Source organism: Danio rerio, chromosome 22 (assembly GCF_052040795.2).
Source record: "Danio rerio strain M-AB ecotype USA chromosome 22, GRCz13ab, whole genome shotgun sequence".
NCBI classification, from domain to species: Eukaryota; Metazoa; Chordata; class Actinopteri; order Cypriniformes; family Danionidae; genus Danio; species Danio rerio.
The window spans coordinates 6,602,518-6,623,661 of NC_141042.1; the positions used below are offsets into that span (position 1 = coordinate 6,602,518).

General features: G+C 36.8%; 2 protein-coding genes across 6 annotated transcripts; both read right to left on the bottom strand.

Moving 5' to 3' along the window:
- Positions 1-1,272: 1,272 nt before the first annotated feature.
- On the bottom strand, positions 1,273-15,018 carry LOC147831474 (mast/stem cell growth factor receptor kita). Of its 4 annotated transcripts, none has more exons than XM_087303593.1 (8): positions 14,965-15,018; positions 8,741-8,846; positions 8,330-8,638; positions 7,925-8,254; positions 5,440-5,751; positions 5,150-5,257; positions 2,028-2,103; positions 1,273-1,926 (listed from the first exon to the last, which is right to left on the bottom strand). In XM_087303593.1, exons 2-8 carry the CDS (start codon positions 8,784-8,786, stop codon positions 1,923-1,925), a joined length of 1,185 nt encoding a protein of 394 aa, XP_087159719.1. In that variant the 5' UTR covers positions 8,787-8,846; positions 14,965-15,018; the 3' UTR covers positions 1,273-1,922. The 4 variants fall into 4 exon arrangements, with proteins under 4 accessions (XP_087159719.1, XP_087159718.1, XP_087159720.1 ...); XM_087303592.1 differs by lacking the exon at positions 14,965-15,018 and adding an exon at positions 10,784-10,801; XM_087303594.1 differs by lacking the exons at positions 2,028-2,103; positions 14,965-15,018 and adding an exon at positions 10,784-10,819.
- On the bottom strand, positions 14,716-20,376 carry LOC100003040 (uncharacterized). Of its 2 annotated transcripts, XM_087303582.1 has the most exons (7): positions 19,099-20,116; positions 18,930-19,006; positions 18,689-18,813; positions 18,277-18,603; positions 15,725-16,036; positions 15,245-15,359; positions 14,716-15,121 (listed from the first exon to the last, which is right to left on the bottom strand). In XM_087303582.1, the coding sequence occupies exons 3-7, from the start codon at positions 18,774-18,776 to the stop codon at positions 15,004-15,006; spliced, it is 960 nt and encodes a 319-aa protein (XP_087159708.1). In that variant the 5' UTR covers positions 18,777-18,813; positions 18,930-19,006; positions 19,099-20,116; the 3' UTR covers positions 14,716-15,003. The 2 variants fall into 2 exon arrangements, with proteins under 2 accessions (XP_087159708.1, XP_087159707.1); XM_087303581.1 differs by having other exon boundaries at positions 18,689-19,006; positions 19,099-20,376.
- Positions 20,377-21,144: the final 768 nt, after the last annotated feature.

Here is a 21,144-nt window from a genome sequence, read left to right on the forward strand (position 1 = left end):
AAAATGCTTTTCCTACTTAGAGCTTTTGAATTGTTTATAGTCCAAATAGCTAAACATTCTTAAAGCAAGAAGCAAGCAAAACATATTGTGCTGTTTTCAAAAATAAAAAGTCACAAATAAATGAGTTTCTCTTTAAAACAAGCAAAATAGTCAGCCAATAATCTTGTTTTCACTGTGAAATAAGAATGTTTTACTTTTTGAAAGGTAAAAACTTACTTAGTTTTGACGTATTATTTCTAAAAACAAGCAAACATGTTAGCTCATCCATAAATTTCTTCTTGATTTTGTATTTTTTTCTTAGCGATTTGGGCTAGAAACAAGACTAAAAAAAGTTATTAGTTATAAATATCACATACCAAAGTGAATATTATACTTCTAGTGCCATTTAGTGCCAATTTTAGTGCATTTTCAAGAAAAAAAATCATGTTTAAATGCATAAAATGGAAATAATTTACGTTTACAGGTAATTTGACCCTGCATTTATTACAAAAAAGTGAAAGTTTGCTGAATTTAAGTTTGAAAATTATCATTCACAATGTACAGAGACACTACGGATTATTATTAGCAATAACCCCAAACCTGGCTCATTATAAAAACCTAGAGCGCCAAATTTGTCCCCGGAGGTATGTTTTTAGCAGTTTTCGGTTTCGCGAATCCACCAAAGGCTGCTGTGTATGCCTTTTGAGATCTCAGATTTCTCTTGTGAGTGCCATTAGCGCCTGCTCTTCTTGCGTAAATCCACCAGAGGCTGCTGTCGACTGACTGACTGACCGACTGACTGATACCCCCACCCACTCCCTTCCTTAAATCCAACCAATAGTGTTTTAAAAAGCACAGATTTACCAGAACCCACCCCCTTCCCTAAACCGCGGCAGTCTGATTTTTACCACGTTATCAGATTTTACCTCATTGTCACCCTGTTATTTTCTTGTTTATTTTATTTTTTGGCTTTTGTTTTTGTCTTTCCTGCTTTCTGTAACCTGTCTTCGCTACTCAAACCCTGTTGTCGTGGTCAACTCTTCTCTGCATCTCAAGTCCGCCAAAGTATGTGGCGAGCCCCTGGACAAACTGGAAACAGCATATAAGCCATCCGTATGGAAGTGAGTAGTCAGCTGGTTGCACGAAAAAGGAACTGCATCATAGTGTTTGTGTTAAAAATGAAATGCAGCTATCTGGCTATAATTCGCGATCTCCAGAAAAGTATTTAGTTGCAACCTCCAGTTCATTTATTATTTCTGAAGGCAGCCTCAAAGATTTCACGACAAACTCAAAGATTGTGTGTAAATCAGATCTGTTTTTAATGCCATTCGTCACATGAACATACAAAGATTATTCAAATTAATTTACGGGTTTCAGAAAAACAAATGATCCGAATTAATACTAAAATGAAACCGTAAAATCAAGCTTGGTTTATATATAGTCTTAATCAGATGAGAACACATTTGACAAGGAATCTTTCAAAGCAAGACTATCCCAAACACAATTAATTAATAAATGACAAGTGCGTCTTTTTACAAAAACAAATGAAGGATGTTTTTATGACAGATTTAAATCCACATGAATATATCTCCAATAACCTACTCGGATTACACAAATTTTTGTTCTTAGTTACTAAATAAATTCATAAACGAAACATTATTGAGCAGTTTTAAGGAGTTTTTAATCATCTGTAGCATATATAGACATGAATTTGCTAACCACCATCATATAAACTACATTCAGTCAGAAAACTGGAGGGAAAAAAAACACAAACCATTTAATGAGTGATATAATTCCTGACAAGCTTAGTAACATACAGTATATTCTCGAAGAGGTTGAGTTTGTTGAGACTTGAACGGTTTTCTGCTTCATTTCATTTCCATCATTCCTTTAAATCTGATAACTCCATGGAAGAAAGCTGGTCTCATATTACTTAAGAGCTTTCAACTGAAATAAAAATACAAGAAAAACAAGATAACTGCATGAGATGCAATCAGTAACTCTGAAACTGACTGTTAAAATGTTGCGGACTAATGAAAAAAAGTTACATTCTGTTCATTTTCCTGCCTTTCCCCTTTAATTCCATGATCTTCATTCCGTCTTCAGTCCGTTTTTCTCCATGATCTTCATTCAAAGAAATGAAAAATTTAAAGCTCCTTTCCTGTATTATTTTACCATGCTTTACTCTGTTGCTATGCTACTTTTGAGTATTAATTGATGCCTAACAGCTATATAATGTGTTTTTTCCTGCAAGACCAGACTTGTGAACAAACTATGTGGTTCAGGAGCTGCTTTTTATTTGAGTTTGTCTTTAAGAAAGGGTTTAAAAATAAGGGCGCTTGATAAGTTGTTCATCTTTTTTTTTTTTTTTTTTTGATGATGATGATGATGATGATGATGATTTTTTCCCTTAACTAGAATGATTACAAGAAGTCTGGTATCACTTCTCCTGAAATCTGTTTTGATTGTATTTCCGCAAATTGAGAGTTCAAAGGGCTGCTTTTAAAAACACCACAAAGTTTCATATGCATTAAAAACAAAGTCAGCATAAACTCAGGGTGATTTAGCTTTTTTCTTCGTTGTTACGTCAAATGATTTTTGACTAATGCTTTAAGGAAATGTTTAGCCACAATTGACGACAACAACAGAAAAAAACTACTTATTAACTCTTAAAGGTCCCATGAAATTAAAATAAAGTTAGGATCAATATTGTTAATTTTTAAGATATCCATAAGCTAGTGTGACAAAAAAAAAACTATTATAAAGATTTAGGCTTGTAGTTTGTCACTTCTGCCTAAATGGATCAATGTTTTTTTTCATGTCACCTCATACTTATGTTTCTCTCGTGAGATCAGGCTTGAGAAACGCAAGTATTTTACATTTTGCCAGTTTAGTGGCTAATTCAGTCGTACGAAATTGTATGATTTTAAAAAGGAGGCGTGGCACTTAACCCCACCCCTAAACCCAACCAAAGAGCTTAGAATGACCAAGAGGTGACACTCAATAGATTGTTCTATTGCAACAGCAACGTCCAGCAACGGTAAAGTCTAGGCCGGATATGCGGCCGGCCGGAAGTGCGATAAGCACATTAATAAAGCAGGATTTTTTTCTGAACACTGTATAACAATAATTCATATTTTTACAGTACTGTGAGGGTTGGGTTTAGGGTCGGCGTGGGGGTAGGCGTTCAAAAATAAATTTTATTGGGTTATTTAATAGATAACATAACTAATACTCGGTACAACAACTGTTTTTACATTGTGACGGTTGGGTTTAGGGTTGGGGTGGGGGTTTACGTTAATAAAATAAAACAAATGAGAAATTTAATAAATAATAGAAATAAGTCTTGTTAACTTCCGGCCGCAAACGTATCCGCTCTAGCAACAACCCCCAGCAACAGCCCTGGATTCCGCCATTTTGGAGTGAAAGTGATCGGCCGTCCATTGGATCTCATTACTTTTGCGATGGCAAGCAGCTGCTTTGTTTTTTTATTTATTTATCTATTTAAAAAGCATATTAAAGCTGAGATACAACCTGAAAGACGACAATACAACACTTATTATCACAATCATCAGCACTTTTAATAGTTTATTTTACAGACTTATAATATGCTGTTGTTCACTCCAAAATGGCCGCCGCTGTTTCCCAAATTACACTAGAGTGTCGCCTCTTGGTCATTCTAAGCTCTTTGACCCAACCGTCATTGGGGAATGAGCAAGTCGCACTAAATTGCACAAATTAGATCGTACAAATTCATACGAATTAGCCACTAAATCAAAAAGTTACGAATTGCCGTGAGATTGTGTTGGTTTCTCATCAAATCTTCTGACAAATAAAATGCAAGTAACACTCCAGTGTTTTTCCAATGAGTGCCCAACAAAGAGTTAAATAATTTCCTGGCTCTTCCCACACTGAAATAACTGACCAAATATTTGTGCTCATTTCAACATTTAAATTGAGCTGAAATATCTCAATCCTTGAGGACGTTTGGGTCTTTTTAATTGTTTTATGTTCAATCCACTTAAATTTGTAACAATTATTAAGTTAACTTAATTGATTTATGTTGACACAAGATGAAGGATCTGTGTGGAACCCAGCATTTAAGGTAAATCTTTGTAATGGTTGTGAATGGTGCTTTTTAAAGCTCTAAAAAGTGCATCCGTTCCTCATAAAAATAATTCATACAGCTCTAGTGGACAAATAAATGCCTTCTGGAGTGAAGTGATGAGTTTTTGTAAGAAACACACTTATCTATGACAACTTCGAGATGCATATGTAATAAATTAATTTACCATAAATATGTGGTAAATTAAAAAACAAAACAAAATGCTGTTCACACAGGCAAGGACATTCTGGAATTTTTCCCTAAAAGACCGTTCACATATCCATTCCAAAATACCGGTAGATTCTGATATCACTAACCAGAAATGAGCTCTAAACGGCTGCGCTTGTATTTGTAAACATTTTACTACATTACCAATTCTGTGGATGGATCAGTATTGTAAACAACTTTAATAAAAACATATAAAGGAACACTTTTTTTTTCCACGGTTGGCATTAAGAAGGAACATAGAAACGTTTTCTGACGAACATCTAGCAACTAAATGTGTCTGGATAAATATTCAAAGGCCTTTATTTTCATAAACAGCTCAGATGTGAATGCGTCTGAATGTTCTTCTTGGCTGGAGTAAACGTTTCACGTCAGCACATTCTAGACGTAAAACACGCTCTTTCCGGCAATCTTCCATCTGCGTTCACGCAGCGCAGCATTCCGGCAAATTACTGGTATTGTTACAATTTCTCTTTCTGGAAAATTGCCGAAACAAATTTACCGGTATTTTCAAAAAGGGCCTGTTCACACATACAGATTGTATAATATAATAATATAATATCAGTCGTGAACTAATAATATCTCTGGGGGCCCCAAAATGCGTGGGCCATTAGAGTCGTCCTAACTTCACCTCATTCCTACATTAAATTGACAATAGACACAAATTCTTGGTGACTACAGTTTCATTGCTAAATGGCTGACATGGGTTTTAATGATAGAGTAGCTGCACTTTATATGCTTTAGGAAGGCTGAAAAATGACATATGTTTGTTCGGCTTCATGTCTGAGTCCATCAGATCCTTCAGAGGCTCCATGTCATTCAGTTGTTTGCAATACTTACCAGAGCAACAACATCCCATTTTTCCTCGAACCAAAATGACTCCAGCCAAGACCAGCAGCAGAAAAGCAACAGCAACTACTGCTATAAGACATACAGACCAATCCCGTGCTGTAATAATAATAATAATAAGGATAAAGATCAACCCACATGTATAAAGACATGTTTTGTGCAGTCTCGTGGCTGCATGTTTCAGTTGTCAGTTACACATTTAAAACTCGATGCCATATAACTTGTTCTCCAAGCGCTGATCAGATCTTTTTATACTTGATAGAATGACTTGAAATACTCACGACAGACAGAAAGGCTGATTCTCTTGAATACGGTGCGACGGCTGCCGATCATATCCATGTGATAAAGTCCAGCGTGTTCGGTTTTGATGTTCCTGATGGTCAGAGATCCAGTCTGATGGTCCAGCTTCAGCGTGTCTCTGAATCTCCCATCAGCTCCGTCAAATGTAGAGAAGGTGCCATTGCTGATTTTTGCTATGACGGAGTCTCCGTGTTCACTCCTCCATATTATCACATCATCTTGATGTATTTCAAAAACACCAGATGCGAGAATGACAGTAGTTCCCTCCGTCGTTGACACCATATTATCTCCATCTGTCCTGACATACAGTACAGAGATTAAGCATACAGTAAAACGCATTTGTCTTATTCTGTTTTTCCCACCAAAACCCTGGAAATGGAATAAGAAACCTTCAACAACAACAACAACAAAAATACCGGACCCCCTTCATGTTCACAAATACGAGTGCAGCCATTTAGAGCCCTTTCTGTCAACTGCATTTTAAAATGGATGCATGTATGGTGCTTTTCCAGATCAACTGTGGAGTGTTCTTGCCTGTGTGAACAGTGCATTTTTTAATTAAAGGTTATTGAAACACTAAATCTGAAATTTTCGTCAGTAATTTTCGCATGTTGTGTCAATTTAATCTGAAATTTTCATCTGTCATAATAAAATACGGGGCAGCATGATGGCTTAGTCAGCACTGTCGCCTCACAGCAATAAGGTCACTGGTTAGAGTCCTGGCTGGGTTAGTTGGCTTTTTTTTATGTGGAGTTTGCATGTTCTCATAGTTTTGGCGTAGGTTTTCTCCAGGTATTCTAGTTTTCCCCACAGTCCAAACACATGTGCTACAGGTGAATTGGGTAAGCTAAATTGTTCGTAGTGTATGTGTGTGAATGAGTGTGTATGGGTGTTTCCCAGTGATGGACTGTTTTCCCCACAGTCCAAAGACATGCACTATAGGTGATCTAAAATCCACTGAGTAGGCTCTATATAGCAATACATATAGCAAAAGTTTGTCACTTTGAGACATCTCTTGTCCAGTTTGACATCTCACACCACAGTTCCATGGTTCAAATGCTCTATGATGCTGGTTAGAGCTGTGCCCAGAAACCAAAACTCCACCAAATTAACAGAAGTGGAGAAGAATTATGGTAAGAAAACTCAAAAGTCTGGGCACCAGTTCTGCTTTGACCAAACAAAACAGAAATGAACAATAAGTATCCGTCTTGGCAGAAGTGAAGGTCCATATAGATCAAGTAGCAAGACAGGACCTACTTGGACCTACAAACTGACATTCGCACCTATGGTGTGGCATGCATAACCCTTTTTGAGTTGTTTGTTCTGTTCTGTTCTGTTCTGTTGTTGAATCTGTGTGTGTGGCATTCCTTTTTTAATTCAATAAAAAAGGGTAACACTTTACAATAACAGTACATGAATAATGATGTATTAATATGTAAACTAAACATTACTTTATTATGAAATAATGATGAGTTAAGGTATGCACTAATCATGAATAAACTTTAACTACAACAGGATTCACATGAGTTCATGTGTGAATAATGGCTACCTTAATTACTTGTTAGTTCATGATTGTTTGTTAATTAATGTATTAATTACCACATTAGTTTATGCTTAATTTAACCATGATGAACTCATGATATGTTAATGTATAATTATGTTGTGACTTTACTTGGAGGGGCACATCATCATTAACCGATTCTTACTCATGAACTCCTTATGCACGTCCAACTCGTGAGTTTACACTGAATAACAATAGAAAAGTGTTCTGTCAACATCAACATGAAGAGGAGTTCATAAGTAGTTAAGGATGAGTTAATAGTGATGTGCCCCTCCAAGTAAAGTCATGACATAACTATACATTAACAGCTCATGAGTTCATGTTGGTTACATTTAGCCTAAACTTAAATGTGAATTAATACATTAATTAACAACATGTACTAACAGGTAATTAAGGTAGTAGTTATTTACACATGAACTCATGTGACTCATGTTGTACTTAAAGTTAATTCATGATTAGTGCATACCTTAACTCATCATTAATTCATAATAAAGTAATGTTTAGTTTACATATTAATGCATCATTATTCATGTACTGTTATTGTAAAGTGTTACCAAAAAAGAAAACTAAATATTTGTTACAATTTATAACGGTAAATGTAAAAACCAGTAGGAATATAAATATATCATTACCAAGATCTTGACACATGCATTTAAATATTTCACTGTTAAGGATATCTCAACTGTCTCCCTATACTGCATTCCATTTAGTGTCCATGGCAAACTTCAGTTAAGAGGAGTGGCGCTTCTAAATTTTGATTGGAAATTCTGTCAGTTTTCCGTACATTCTAAATCCCATTCTAAAATGGAACTACAAGCAGCACAGAAATGACAATCGTGGGACAATTACTGCTTAAATAGTTCTAGATTTACCCCAATATTTGTTTAAATATTGAAGTGACTTACCAATGGTAGTAACACTGAATGTCTTGTGTGTGGTGAATCCGCTGCTGCTCTTACTGATGTCTAACACATATTCTCCAGAAGTGTTTGATTTGACGTTAGTAATGGTGAGTGATCCAGTCCATGGGTTTAAATGCAGTCTGTTTTTAAATCTCCCATCAAGAACATCATGAGGAAAGATTCCAGTTTGGTTAATTTGAGCAATGATTGTGCCTTCAAACTTCCAGGTCAGCCGATCATCTCTCCGTATTTGATTAAGACCAGTCGGCAGAATGACAGAGTCTCTCTCTCTCACTGACTCAACCCTTACTCCATCTGATGCTTTATTGATCACTGATAATGAAGAGAGGAAAAGTACTGTTAGTCAACAAACACATTCACTCAAAACCTGAAAGCCTTCATACTCACCAATGACATTGAAAATATTGGAAGTCGACCCACTGGGGCTGATAATGTCCAGTTCATAAAGTCCAGAGTCTGCCATTTTGACGTTCATGATTTTGAGGTTTCCGCTCTGCCTGTTCAGCTCCAGTCTGTCACTAGTATTAGTAATGACATGTGTGATCTTATTGGGGTCACTGTTGATCAAAGCTATCATCTTTTTTTCAAACCTCCATTCCAGCACACTACCCAGCTCCATTTGATTAACTTTAGTGTGGAGGGTCAAAGAATCTCCCACAGTCACTGATACGGACTCAACGATCTCACCAGATGCACCTGCAAAAAAGAAAAAATCTGAAAATTAATAATAATAACAATAATGATGATAAATTGTGTGTGTTTGTGTATATGCTAGCAAGAAAGAACAGAAAAAATTACCATTCAAGAATATCAAGCTAAACATCATCAAAACAAGTCTCTTCATACTGATGCTTGAGTGTTTCTAGTAATAACCCGATGCTCAGTGTAGAGTCAGGTTCCCTTTCTGTCAAGGTTAAAGAAAATCACGTGTTTAAAGGCGTCCTGTCACAATAACAAAAAAAAAAAAAAAAATGTGGCTGTTTTACTTCCCCGTTGGGGTTGGTTGGTGTGGTCTGGCTGAGAGAGGTTTATTTTAGTGCTTTCTATTCAAACGATTAGTTTAACAATAATGAAACGAAGTTATAAATATATAGGCATATCCCATTTGAAACAAAATATATAATTTATATTATAGTTACTTGTTTACTTATTTAAATAAATACACTTGATGTTTATTCATTAGGACAAACCCCTTGAGATGTACCATCTAATTTTCAAGGGGGTTCCACAATTAACCACAATCACATAATAATAGCACCAGAAGACAAAATTATTATTATTTATAAATTATTATTATTATTTTAGTTTTTAAATATTTCCCAAACAATTTTTAACAGAGCAAGGAAATTTTCACAGTATGTCTGATAATATTTTTTCTTCTGGAAAAACTCTTACTTGTTTTATTTAGGCTAGAATAAAAGCAGTTTAAATTTTTAAAGAAAACATTTTAAGGTCAAAATTATTAGCCCCTTTAGGCTAATAATTCAGAGGGGCTAATAATCCTGTCCTGTACATATACATAGAACAAAAAGATATACAGATCAGTGAATCAAATCACCACATTAATAATAACATCCCCAGGATAAACAAGTACAATCCAAGGTAAAATATGACAGCACAGTTTGCTTGAAAACCTTAAATAATGCAATGGAACGAATGTTAGCAGGTAAATTATTCCAATCTATTTGACCCTTAAACATAAAAGCTCTTTTCGCAATAGATTTTTTTAAAACAAGGAACAAAAAATACGTCTGAACGTCTTGATAATTAAAGGAAAAATACAAAATATTGTTATTGTTAATACAAAATATTGTAAATAATAAGGATACTTAAAATTAATACATTTCACTGTCTCTCCAATCCTCCAATAGCTGGTGTGTGGTGAGCGCACTGGCGCCATCATCCAAGTGGAGCTGCACACCGGTGCTGGTGTGGAGAGACCCCCCCCCCCCCCCCAACCCCCCTCATGATTGGAAAGCGCTTTGGGTGTATGGCCATACACAATAAATGCGCTATATAAATACAGATTACATTACATTACATTTAAATATAAATTGAAGCCAGTGAGTGTGTCGTCTTGTGTGCAAAGCTCGCCACTGCAGTAGATCATAAATTACACAATTATGTGTCTACAAAGAACAACCAAGAACAAATCTGCAAAGTATATGCCGTATTAAGAGGAGCAAGATCTAGATTCGATGCAGTCTGATAAACAATATCACAATAATCAAAAATTGTATATATAAGTTGAAGAGCAAGTTTATTGCGAGCACTAAATAAAAAACTAAAAACTAAACAAATAAAAAATAATGTCTAGACCGATGTAAGGTACTAATTCCAAGGTGGACTTTACCCACAATATGATTAATATGTGATTTAAAGTAAAGTTCAGAATCAAGCCACACACCAAGGTATTTAATCGCATTAACTATATGCAAAGAAGTAATTTAAATGTAATTATATATAGTTTTATAATATACAAGTTTCTACAACCGCACATTATACTACTATACATCACAGTTTACTGTATTTATAGTTCACTATATTTATCTGGAGTATCGATTCATTATTAAAGAGTTGTAAACACACACACTTTACTATGGTATCTTCAAAAACATTAGGCCTATTAGCCAACTATATTATTTTTATGAGCTCATTCTAGACGTCTATTTAACATCTGCCAACAGACGTCTCTGCAAACACTCTAAAACATATATCTTTTATATGTAATGCACACATCAATAAATGTAGAATTGCATTAACATTTCTTTGCCAGGCATTATGCTAGTTAGCTTAAACATAATTGATCTAATCTTGGATAGCTACAGATGCAAGACGTACAAGCAGTCTCCATGGTATGGTACCATAGCACCATCTAGCGTTCAGGAACTCGCATTTCCATATTCGCTATTATAATTTAAGGGTGTATAAATTCTGTATCATGCAAGATTTAGCTCCAGTTTTCCAGTTTTTTTTTTTTTTTTTTTTTTGGATAGAAGAGATTTTAATCAACAGTGTCATCAAGTACAAAACTGTCCAGAAAAGCAAAATTAAATATTTCACACGGACGTTTTCTCTAAATGAGGGAAAACAACAGCCTAGAAAGGAAAGTAAGCTGTCAGTGGTTGTAAGGTTAACCTCATATTAAATAACAGTAATGCATGATAACTCTTAAATTACTCCATACCCAATTAATTTAGCTAGTTTCTTTTGTTTGTTTTAATGCGAAAAGTGAGCATATAAAATTACAGTATAACATTAGAAAAACAAGTATAAAGAAAAAAGAAAAACACTTTGAAAAAAGAAAACAACAAAAAACAAAACAAAAGAAAAACAAAAACAAATAGAAGGGGTATATACAACACACATTAAAGAAAAAAAGATATAATTTACAAATTTCAGTGGTTTTTAAAGCCTGTTTTGCAAAAGAGTACTAGTTCCAAAATAATACTGCATTTCAGTAAGCAAAATATAAATTTTGGTTTGAAATATTAAATTTATGTATATAAAATTTTGTAAATAAGATAAGAAGATTAAGAAAATGTTTTTTTGTTTTTATGTAAAGCTTCTGTTTTATAATTAACAAATAAAAAAAAAGTCATTTTTCCAAAGTAAAGAATAGTCTTTATCAATATTCTCACTTACAAAAAGAGAAAAATCTTTCCAAAGCAATAGAATAACTGCACTGCCAAAATAAGTTAAGGATTAAGTTTACCTGAACACGCTACCTACAAATGCGTCATAATCTAAAGGCAGCGACCACAGGAAGAAAAATAAAGAAAATAAACATAAACATACAGAAAGAAAAGTCTCATCAACTTTCATGTCAAGCTGATTTTTCCTTAAATTAAAATCACGTGAAATAAAAATTTACAATGTTTTTTTTTTTTTTTGCTAGCACATATTGTTATTCTTTAACTTAACAATAAAACCGTGCAAGTAATCCACTTTAAGTATGTATGGATATTTATTTAGGCTATTTATTTTTTAAACTGCTAAGTGAACTGAAATGATGCATTGCTCAAAATTTTTCATTTATCTCTCGGAATGCAACTGTAATGGCAATGACTAAATGGAAATTAAAGCAATGTTAAACTCATTCATTTTCCTTCGGCTTAGTTCCTGATTTATCAGGGGTCGCCACAGGGGAATGAACCGCCAACTATTCCAGCATGTGTTTTGCGCAGCAGTCGCCCTTCCAGCTGCAAACCAGTACTGGAAAACACCCATACACTCTCATTCACAAACATACACTACAGCCAGTATGTTTGTTTAATTCACCTATAGCCCATGTGTTTGATCTGTGGGGGAAACCAGAGCGCCCGGAGAAACCCACGCCAACACGGTGACAACATGCAATCCCCACACACTGATCCATCTAGGACACGAACTAGTGACCTTCTTGCTGTAAGGCGAAAGAGTTAACCATTAAGCCACCATACCACCCTAATGTTAAATTCTTTAAAAAAAAAAAAAAAGCTTTGTTTGCTTGGGTACATTCGTGAGGACAAGCTGGCTGAGACTTGCTGAATATCCTTGTTGGATTTAATTCCCACCTTCATCCCATTTCCTGCCCTTCGGTGTAGACAAATCTCATCATGCCAATCTTCTTGATTCTCAAAGAAAGCAAGGATACAGGTTTCAGTGTGTAATTTAAGAAAGAATAAGAAAAATAAGGCTCTTATTTGCAAAACATGACATGCCAATGAGAAAGAAATTACTCGGACTTGTTCCAAAAGGTGTAAACACACCCTCCTACTAAAGTAATGTAAAGAAATGAAAAATAACAGTGAGTAGTCTTCACTCAGAGGCAGCATGGTGGCACAGTGGGTAGCGCTCTCGCCTCGCAGCAAGAAGATTGCTGGTTCGAGCCTGGGCTAGGTCAGTTGACATTTCTGTTGACATTTCTTTTCGCAGTGGCGACCCCGGATTAATAAAGGGATTAAGTCTTCTCTCAAAAGATATATTTTTGCTGTTTGTTCAAACTACTTATTTAAAATGAGCTGAATCAACAATTAATTAGTTTTTAATTTAATATTTTTATGTTCAAACCACTTAAATTTGTAAAAAAAAAACAATCAAATTAACTTAATCAATTTGTGTTGAAGCAATTGTGTGGAACAAACAAACAAAGCAATGGTCACTTTCATCCTTTTTCCTTGTGTATTTTTTTCAACTTACTAATCTCGTTCTCTACAGCACACAAATACCCGGGTAAAAGTTTGCAAGAAACAGTTACAAGCCTTTCAAGAGTTTACACTTAGCTGATGATTGACTATGAAGCGTGCTTGGCATGCTGTCAGGGGAGAGAGAGCCCTGAGCTCATAAGATCTTCGAACCCGTTTGTAAGGCGAGAGGGGAGTTTGAGCTCAGGTAGGTGTCGAGAACTCCCCTGCTTATTATTTGCAAATGGTAATTAGGAATTGCTGACTAAGAGCTCATCAATGGTGCCAATTTGGCTTGGCTGATTCACCTATGTCACATGTCTTTGAACTTTGGGAGGAAAGCAGAGAATCCGGAGGTAGACAAGGATGGTTATATTTTATCATGTTTTATTCAAAAGAAGTCACTGAATCAAATTGAGGGAGCAGGAGAGTGGTGACAAAGTTTAAGTGATCTTCTTCAACAACTTGTAATGTAAACATCTGATGTTAGCGATCTCACATATAGTTCGTTCTTGGGAACATCTGCAGGTGAGTATTCAGACACACAGTTCATCAGGTAAATGGCAGATCTTAAAGTAAACACCATATGAGAGTAATCACTTCCCTTGATCAGTTGGTTAAAGATCTGAAGACACATAAGGGACATCCATGGATGAAGAGGAGAAGGCAAAGGTGAGGACATCCATCCAACATAAATACCGGTCGACGAGTGAAAGAATAAGGTGGGTTTATACAGTGTCCTTGATGATGGGGAATAGGTGCAGGTGATTAGAAGGCCGGTGATGGTTTGAGGGATGCGAGAGAGGTGGTTTGTGAGGGAAAGCGATGATTGGTAGAGCAGGAACAAGCCGAGGGTCTGACAATGCACGCACGGGGAGAATATGTAAACTCCACACAGAAACATCTAGTGGCCAAGTAAGAATTTGAATCAGTGACATTCTTGTTTTGAGGCAACAGTGCTAACTACTGGGCCACTACCGTGGCGCCCTGTCAAGGAAAGGAGGAGGAGTAGGGGTATTCTTCAAGACAAAGATAACCAAGGTAAGAAACTCTAATTATTTATAGTGAGTTAGGATAGGAGTTAGGATTCTGTTGAATCCTGTTTTGATAATGCAGGACCAGCTGTGGTCAATCATAAGCACATGATCCTTTCGAAATTAGTTAATAAAAAAACTTCACATAAAGAAAATGTAATTATATGAAACTTTGCTTTATTTTTTTTTACAGTGTTCAAAGGTTTTGCTACCTTCAAAGCCCAAAAACATTTGCTTCCCCAAAATCTATTGCTATTGTTTCTATATAAGCCATTGTTTCTTCACAGTATTCCATTACATTTTTCTTATATATATATATATATATATATATATATATATATATATATATATATATATATATATATATATATATATATTGTCCAATGACTTGAGTAATGAATCTTACCCAAACCTAATTAAAGCTCAGCCTTTAAATGTCACTTTAAGCTCAATACTAGTAAATAGTAAAATATTATTACTGTCATCACGGCAAAGACAAAAGAAACTGGATATTGAAACTATTATGGAAAAATTGAGAAATATTTAAAAGAAATATATGAAAAACAAATTACAGGAGGGTAATTATTTTGCCTTTATCTGCACATGTAAGCTACAAAACTTTCTGTTTTTCTAAACCACACACACATAACACTATCTTCCCATAAGAACAGGTCAGGCACTAATGGTTCCTCTTTCTCTTTCTCTGGTCCACATGTTAAGTTTCAACACTTCACCATTTTAAAGCTTTCTGAGTTTTAAAAGTTGTCCGAGTTAATCTATTTCATTGAACAATCTATGAAAGTTTCATTTAGAAGTTGTTTACTTTTTTGATTCTCTCCAAATAAAACTGCTAACTGCTTTATCATATCAATGGCAGCATCAGGTCCAGATCTTTTTCCCCACACTTCTTCTTTCCTTCTCCTTCTGTCTCTGATCTTTGTTGTAATTTGATTGCAGACTTTTTGTAATTATATTTGCATCTGTTGATCAAGAGAGTGCACTTTATTAATTGAGTTATATATCAACACAATATTTACAGTCTTCCTAGTAGACATGAATAAAAGTAAAATCTAGACAGACTGTTGGCTCTTTGTAATACTTGCCTTTTTTCCTTTTGACGACAGATCTTGGATCGCCAAAAAACAGCCAGAACAAATAAAGACAGGCCCAGTAGAAAAGCAACACCGACGTACACAACTTCTGCAGACCGAACATGAGCTGTAACGATAGAAAAGATCAAACAATCATCAACTGTGTCATCTTTTCTGATGTTTGCACTAGTGGTTTAGTGGTTGTCCTGTTTTATAATTAGTGATGGGAATAATGGCGCTATAAATAAATGGCGATACTAACGGCAATATCTTTTTCAGTAACGAGTAATCAAATGAATTATTGTTTCTCCCGTTACAATGCCGCTACACTAAAACAAATCTTTTTAAAAGGAGGCATGGCACCAAACCCCATCGCTAAACCCAACCATAATTGGATGTAAAATTGTACTAAAATTTACGAATAGGATTGTACAAATACATATGAATTAGCCACTAAACAAATTGGTGTAAGATAGCATTGCAAATACTCACGACAGACAGAAAGGCTGATTCTCTTGAATACGGTGCGACGGCTGCCGATCATATCCATGTGATAAAGTCCAGCGTGTTCGGTTCTGATGTTCCTGATGGTCAGAGATCCAGTCTGATGGTCCAGCTCCAGAGTGTCTCTGAATCTCCCATCAGCTCCATCAAATGTAGAGAAGGTGCCATTGCTGATTTTTGCTATGACGGAGTCTCCGTGTTCACACCTCCATATTATCACATCATCTTGATGTATTTCTAAAACACCAGACAGGAGAGTGGCAGAAGTTCCCTCTGTAACTGACAGCATATCATCTCCGCCTGTCCCGACAAAGAGATTACATAATCAGTTGACACATTTTTCGAGTTAGAGACATGACTTAAGAAAGTAGTTCTGCAGAAACTGCAAAGATTTTTAGATGACCATAAAATCTTTGAGGTCTTTCAGTCAGGTTTTAGAAAATATCACTCAACTGAGACCGCACTGGTGAAAGTTTTAAATGATGTTTTATTAACTGGTAACGCTGGAGATTGTGCTGTGCTTGTGCTCTTAGATCTGATTGCTGGGTTTGACACAATTGACCATGCTTTTTTACTGGCCCATTTGGAGCATTGTAGGGATAAAAGGAAGTGCCCTGGATTGGTTTAAGGGTGCTTTCACACCTACACTTTTGTTTCGGAACGTATCTCGTTTGCCCATTTAGCGCAGTTCGTTTGGCATATGTGAACAGGGCAATCGCGCTCTGTTCTGCGCCAAAGTAATCGCTCCGAGATCGCTTGAATGAGGTGGTCTCGGCTCGATTGAAACGAACCCTGGAGCGGTTCGATTGCAGTGAGAAAGCAAACGATCCGAGCGTGGTTATATCACAGTGTTTTATGGATATGTAATAGGCTTACGGCTATATGAAGAGAGAATTATGAGTATGGCGGGAAGTTTCGCGAGTCTCCGGATGCCCGCAAACTAGTGATGATCTCCTGGTAATCTCGCGTCTCCCTCCCGGTCCTCAAATAGGCATCATCGCGCACCCTTCTCACCCCTCCCCACCGCGTCTCTCCTCAGACACGTCACGCGCGCACCCTGTCAATCCCCACCAAACCACCACCTCTCCTGACAGCTTAGCGGGACGCTGCAAAATAAACCCTGATACTCTGACCAATGTAAGGAGTTTACTCGCACGTGACTTGTTTTAGCTCTTTTGGTCCGATTAGAAACTTTGCCGTGTGAAAGCGAACCGCTCCAAGAGCAAACAGCAACAATGTAACATTTGTAATCTCTGTTTCGGAACAACTGAATCGATTCACAGGTGTGAAAGCACCCTTAGTCTTATCTTTTCAATCGCAGTTTTAAAGTCACCATTGGTGAACATTCTTTTGAGGCAGCCTTTTTGTCATGTGGTGTTCCACAGGGATCTATTTTAGCCCCTATTCTTTTTTCCTTATATACGCTTGCCCTGGGTTCTATTTTTAGAAAACATGGTCTGTCTTTCCACTGTTATGCAGATGACACTCAAATTTACCTGTCTTTAAAACCGAATTCAAGTGGACTGGTGACTCTTATGTCTTGCCTGTCGGACGTGAAAGCCTGGTTATCTTTGAACTTTCTAGATATTAATGAGAGCAAAGCTGAAACAATTGTGTTCGGCTTGTCAAATTATTCTAGGACATCACCAGCTGATCTTGGTGAATTGGGTTTGTCTGTGACGCCTTGTGTAAAAAAATCTGGGTGTAATCTTTGATGATGACTTAAGATTTGATAAACAGATTAACGCAGTGGTCAAATCCTGCTTTTTTCAGCTTCGACTTTTAAAAACAGTCAAACCTATTTTATCTAGAAAAATTGTGAAAAAATAATTCATGCTTTTATTACTTCAAGATTGGACTACTGTAATGCGCTATATTTTGGGATCAGTCAGACAACTCTATCCCGCCTACAGTTAGTTCAAAATGCTGCTGCAAGGCTTTTAACCTGGACCAAAAAAATGGCCACATTACACCAGTTCTGCGCTCTCTGCACTGGTAGCCTGTGCGCTATCGTGTCAATTCTTCTCCTGGTTTTTAAATTTTTAAATGGTTTAGCTCATTCCTACCTGTCAGACCTGTTGACTGAACATCAGCCTGGTCGGTCTCTTCGGTCATCAAACCAGAGACTATTATACATTCCAAAGTCGAGGCTGAAATGCAGGGGTGACAGGGTTTCGCAGTAGCTGGTCCTACTTTGTGGAATGCTCTGCCCCTCTGTATTAGGTCTATTTCATTTCTGTCTGTTTTTAAATCTAGGTTGAAAACTTACCTTTTTGATAAGGCATTTTATCAGTGAGATTTGTTTGTTTTTAGCTATAATAACTATTAGTGAGAATTGAATGTTTTAGCTATAACTTTATACTTGTTCTTTGTGATTTGTATTGTTCAGCACATTGGTCAACATTTGGTTGTGTTTAATAGTCCTATATAAATAAAATTGACATTGACATTGACTTTACCCAGATCTAGGCCTATAATAATAATTATTATTTGTAATTGGCCTCCAAGAATCATAATGAAAAAGTTTTGAAGAAACTCACCAATGATCATAACACTGAATGTCTTGTGTGTGCTGAATCCTCTGCTGGCCCTGTTCCTCTCTACTTCATAAAGTCCAGTGATGTTGAGTCTGACGCTAGTAATGATGAGTGATCCATCCTGTTTATTTAACAACAGTCTGTCTTTGAACCTTCCATCAAGAACGGCGTCATACACAGTAAACATTCCACATGTTTGATTTATTTGAGCAATGATCGTCTTCTCAAACTTCCAGGTCAGCCGATCATCTCTCTGTAATTGATCAAGACCAGTCGGTAGAATGAGAGAGTCTCTCTCTCTCACGGACTCAACCTTCAATCCATTTGATACTGTATCGGTCACGGGAACAGGAAAAGTACCTGTTAGTCAACAAACACATACACTTAAACCTCATCTGAAAGCCTTCATACTCACCAGTGACATTGAATTTCTTCGAAGTCGACCCGCTGGGGCTGCTAATGTCCAGTTCATAAAGTCCAGAGTCTGCCATTTTGACATTCATGATTTTGAGGTTTCCACTCTGCCTGTTCAGCTCCAGTCTGTCACGCGTAATATAAATGTTATGTGTGATATTGTTGGGGTTACTGTTGATCCAAGCAATGTTATTTCCCCCAAACCACCACTCAATCGCATCATTCGACTCTATTTGACTCACATTCGTCTGCAGAGTCAAAGAATCTCCCACAGTCACTGATAAGCACTCCACATCTTCTGTCTCAACCCTAATTACAGCTAAAAAAAACAGAACATGTATTTATGCACACACAAAAATCACATTTAATATGAATGCAGAATTATTTAAAAGTGTGAAAAGGACAACTTACCGTTTATGGATAGCACGAATAGGAGGATTACAGCACGGTTCCTCATGTTGACACGTATAGAAGTGCTGTGATGATGTTCAATCTCCAGTAGCTATTTACCCTGCGGTGGGAGAAACTCAACAAAACTCTATGTTGAGGCTTGCAATGGCCTGTTTTGCAGAATGTAAACCTGACTGATGTTCTGTTCAAGTCGGAACATGACTGGAAGTAATCGGGCATGGTTGAGTAACACGTTAATTACAACAAAATGAATTTTAAAGTTTTTTTGAGGACAATTTTCTGCTGATAAGGTTAGGTTTGTATTCAGTGAGCATATCTGTAACGCATTGAGGTCCTAAGTGATTTATAGACAAGTAATACTTTAAAATCTAATCTGAATGTAACTGGGAGCCATGTGCGAAGACGTGAGGACAGGTGTGATGTGCTCTGTTTTTCTGGTTCTGGTCAGAATCCTGGCAGCAGCGTTCTGGATGAGCTGCAACGGTCTTACTGTCTTTTGGGGTTAGGAGGCCATTACAGTAATCCACCCTGCTGCTGATAAAAGCATGAACAAGTTTCCTCACTGGAAACAAAGTATCTAATTCTTGCAGTGTTTTTGAGATGATAGTATGCTGATTTACTTACAGCTTTGACAGGTTCTAGGTTTTATGACCATCTATGCACAGATTGCTATGTCACTACAAGGCTTTTAATCTTTTCCCTACCATACAAATGAGGTGAATTAAAGATTTAGTTCAGTGAGAAGTCTGGTTATACCCACGTGACAACCCGTTCAGCATTCTGACCAATGATTTCGGGGGGAAGTTTGAGCGCTAAACATTCCTTTGTCTCGAGGCTGCTCGTATGCAAATTTGAGTGTCCGCCCAAAGCATGCGGACAGGCATTTAATACATGGAGTTAAAGAATAAAGCAATGCGAGTTATGATCTTGCTCTATGCTCTATGTGTTGTAAAATGTCAGCAGAAACCCATCGGTACCAAACATGGGGGGTTTAAAAGTACATCAACATAATTTGTCACATCCTCACATTATTTATGCTTTAAAAAGGCCTAAAGGGACCACACCTACAGTACAGGTTATATGAGGGGTTATACAGGTAAGAAAAGTCAGAAATGAGATACAAAGTTTGCAAACATAACATTTTAGTTCTGTGCTGGTCCGTGGTTTCTCAGTCGATTTTTCTTTAGACTAGTGTCCTTTGGGTGTGGGGAGTTGAGTGTGTGTGTGTATTTGGGCAGGAATGTCTTTGAAGATATAGGCTTATCTCTCCAGTTACCCAGACTTTGTGGAGCCAGGAGTCGTAAACCGTCCTGTCGACTGAGCCCAGACCGTTTTCATGGAATGTTGCACGGAATATTTACCTCCAGCATATATGTTACAGACTAAAAGACGTGTAATGGGTGTGACAGACAAAGGAGACATCCAAAACATGCAGTATTGGTGGTCCTCCAGGAACATGGTTGAGAAACTGATTTAACACTCAATCATTCATTTTCTTTTCAGCTTAGTCCCTTTATAAATCTGGGGTCGCCACAGCGGAATGAACCGCCAACTTATGTAGCACATGTTTTACGCAGCGGACACCCTTCCAGCCGCAACACATCATTGGGAAACATCCATACACACTCACATACATACACTACAGACAATTTAGCCTACCTAATTGACCTATACCACATGTCTTTGGACTTGTGGGGGAAACCGGAGCACCCAGAACATGGGGAGAACATGCAATCACAGAAATGCCAACTGACCCAGCTGAGGCTCGAACCAGCAACCCTCTTGCTGTGAGGCGATCGGGCTACCCACTGCGCTACCGTGACGCCATAACAATTAAAATTCTACTATTTACTATTTACTCTTCTTCAAGTGGTCCCAGAACTTTTTGAGTTTCATGTTTTTTCTTCCATTAAACACAAGATATTTTGAAGAATGCTGAAAATTTGTAAACATTGACTTTAACAGTATGAAAAACAAATACTATGAAAGTCAATGGTTACAGTTTTCCAGGCTATCCCTTTGAGAGTATTTGAAGTCATTTTAAAG

What these genes read in the sequence shown, in the direction of transcription:
- LOC147831474 (XM_087303593.1), bottom strand. Translation starts at nt 8,786, where the DNA reads ATGAAGAGACTTGTTTTGATGATGTTTAGCTTGATATTCTTGAATG. An exon ending in TAGCTTGATATTCTTGAATG is followed by an intron (nt 8,639 to 8,740) that starts GTAATTTTTTCT and finishes TCTTTTTTGCAG; the next exon opens with GTGCATCTGGTGAGATCGTT. An exon ending in AATCAGCCTTTCTGTCTGTC is followed by an intron (nt 5,258 to 5,439) that starts GTGAGTATTTCA and finishes TTATTATTACAG; the next exon opens with CACGGGATTGGTCTGTATGT.
- LOC100003040 (XM_087303581.1), bottom strand. Translation starts at nt 19,144, where the DNA reads ATGAGGAACCGTGCTGTAATCCTCCTATTCGTGCTATCCATAAACG. An exon ending in ATTCGTGCTATCCATAAACG is followed by an intron (nt 19,007 to 19,098) that starts GTAAGTTGTCCT and finishes TGTTTTTTTTAG; the next exon opens with CTGTAATTAGGGTTGAGACA. An exon ending in GAAGAAATTCAATGTCACTG is followed by an intron (nt 18,604 to 18,688) that starts GTGAGTATGAAG and finishes TGACCGATACAG; the next exon opens with TATCAAATGGATTGAAGGTT.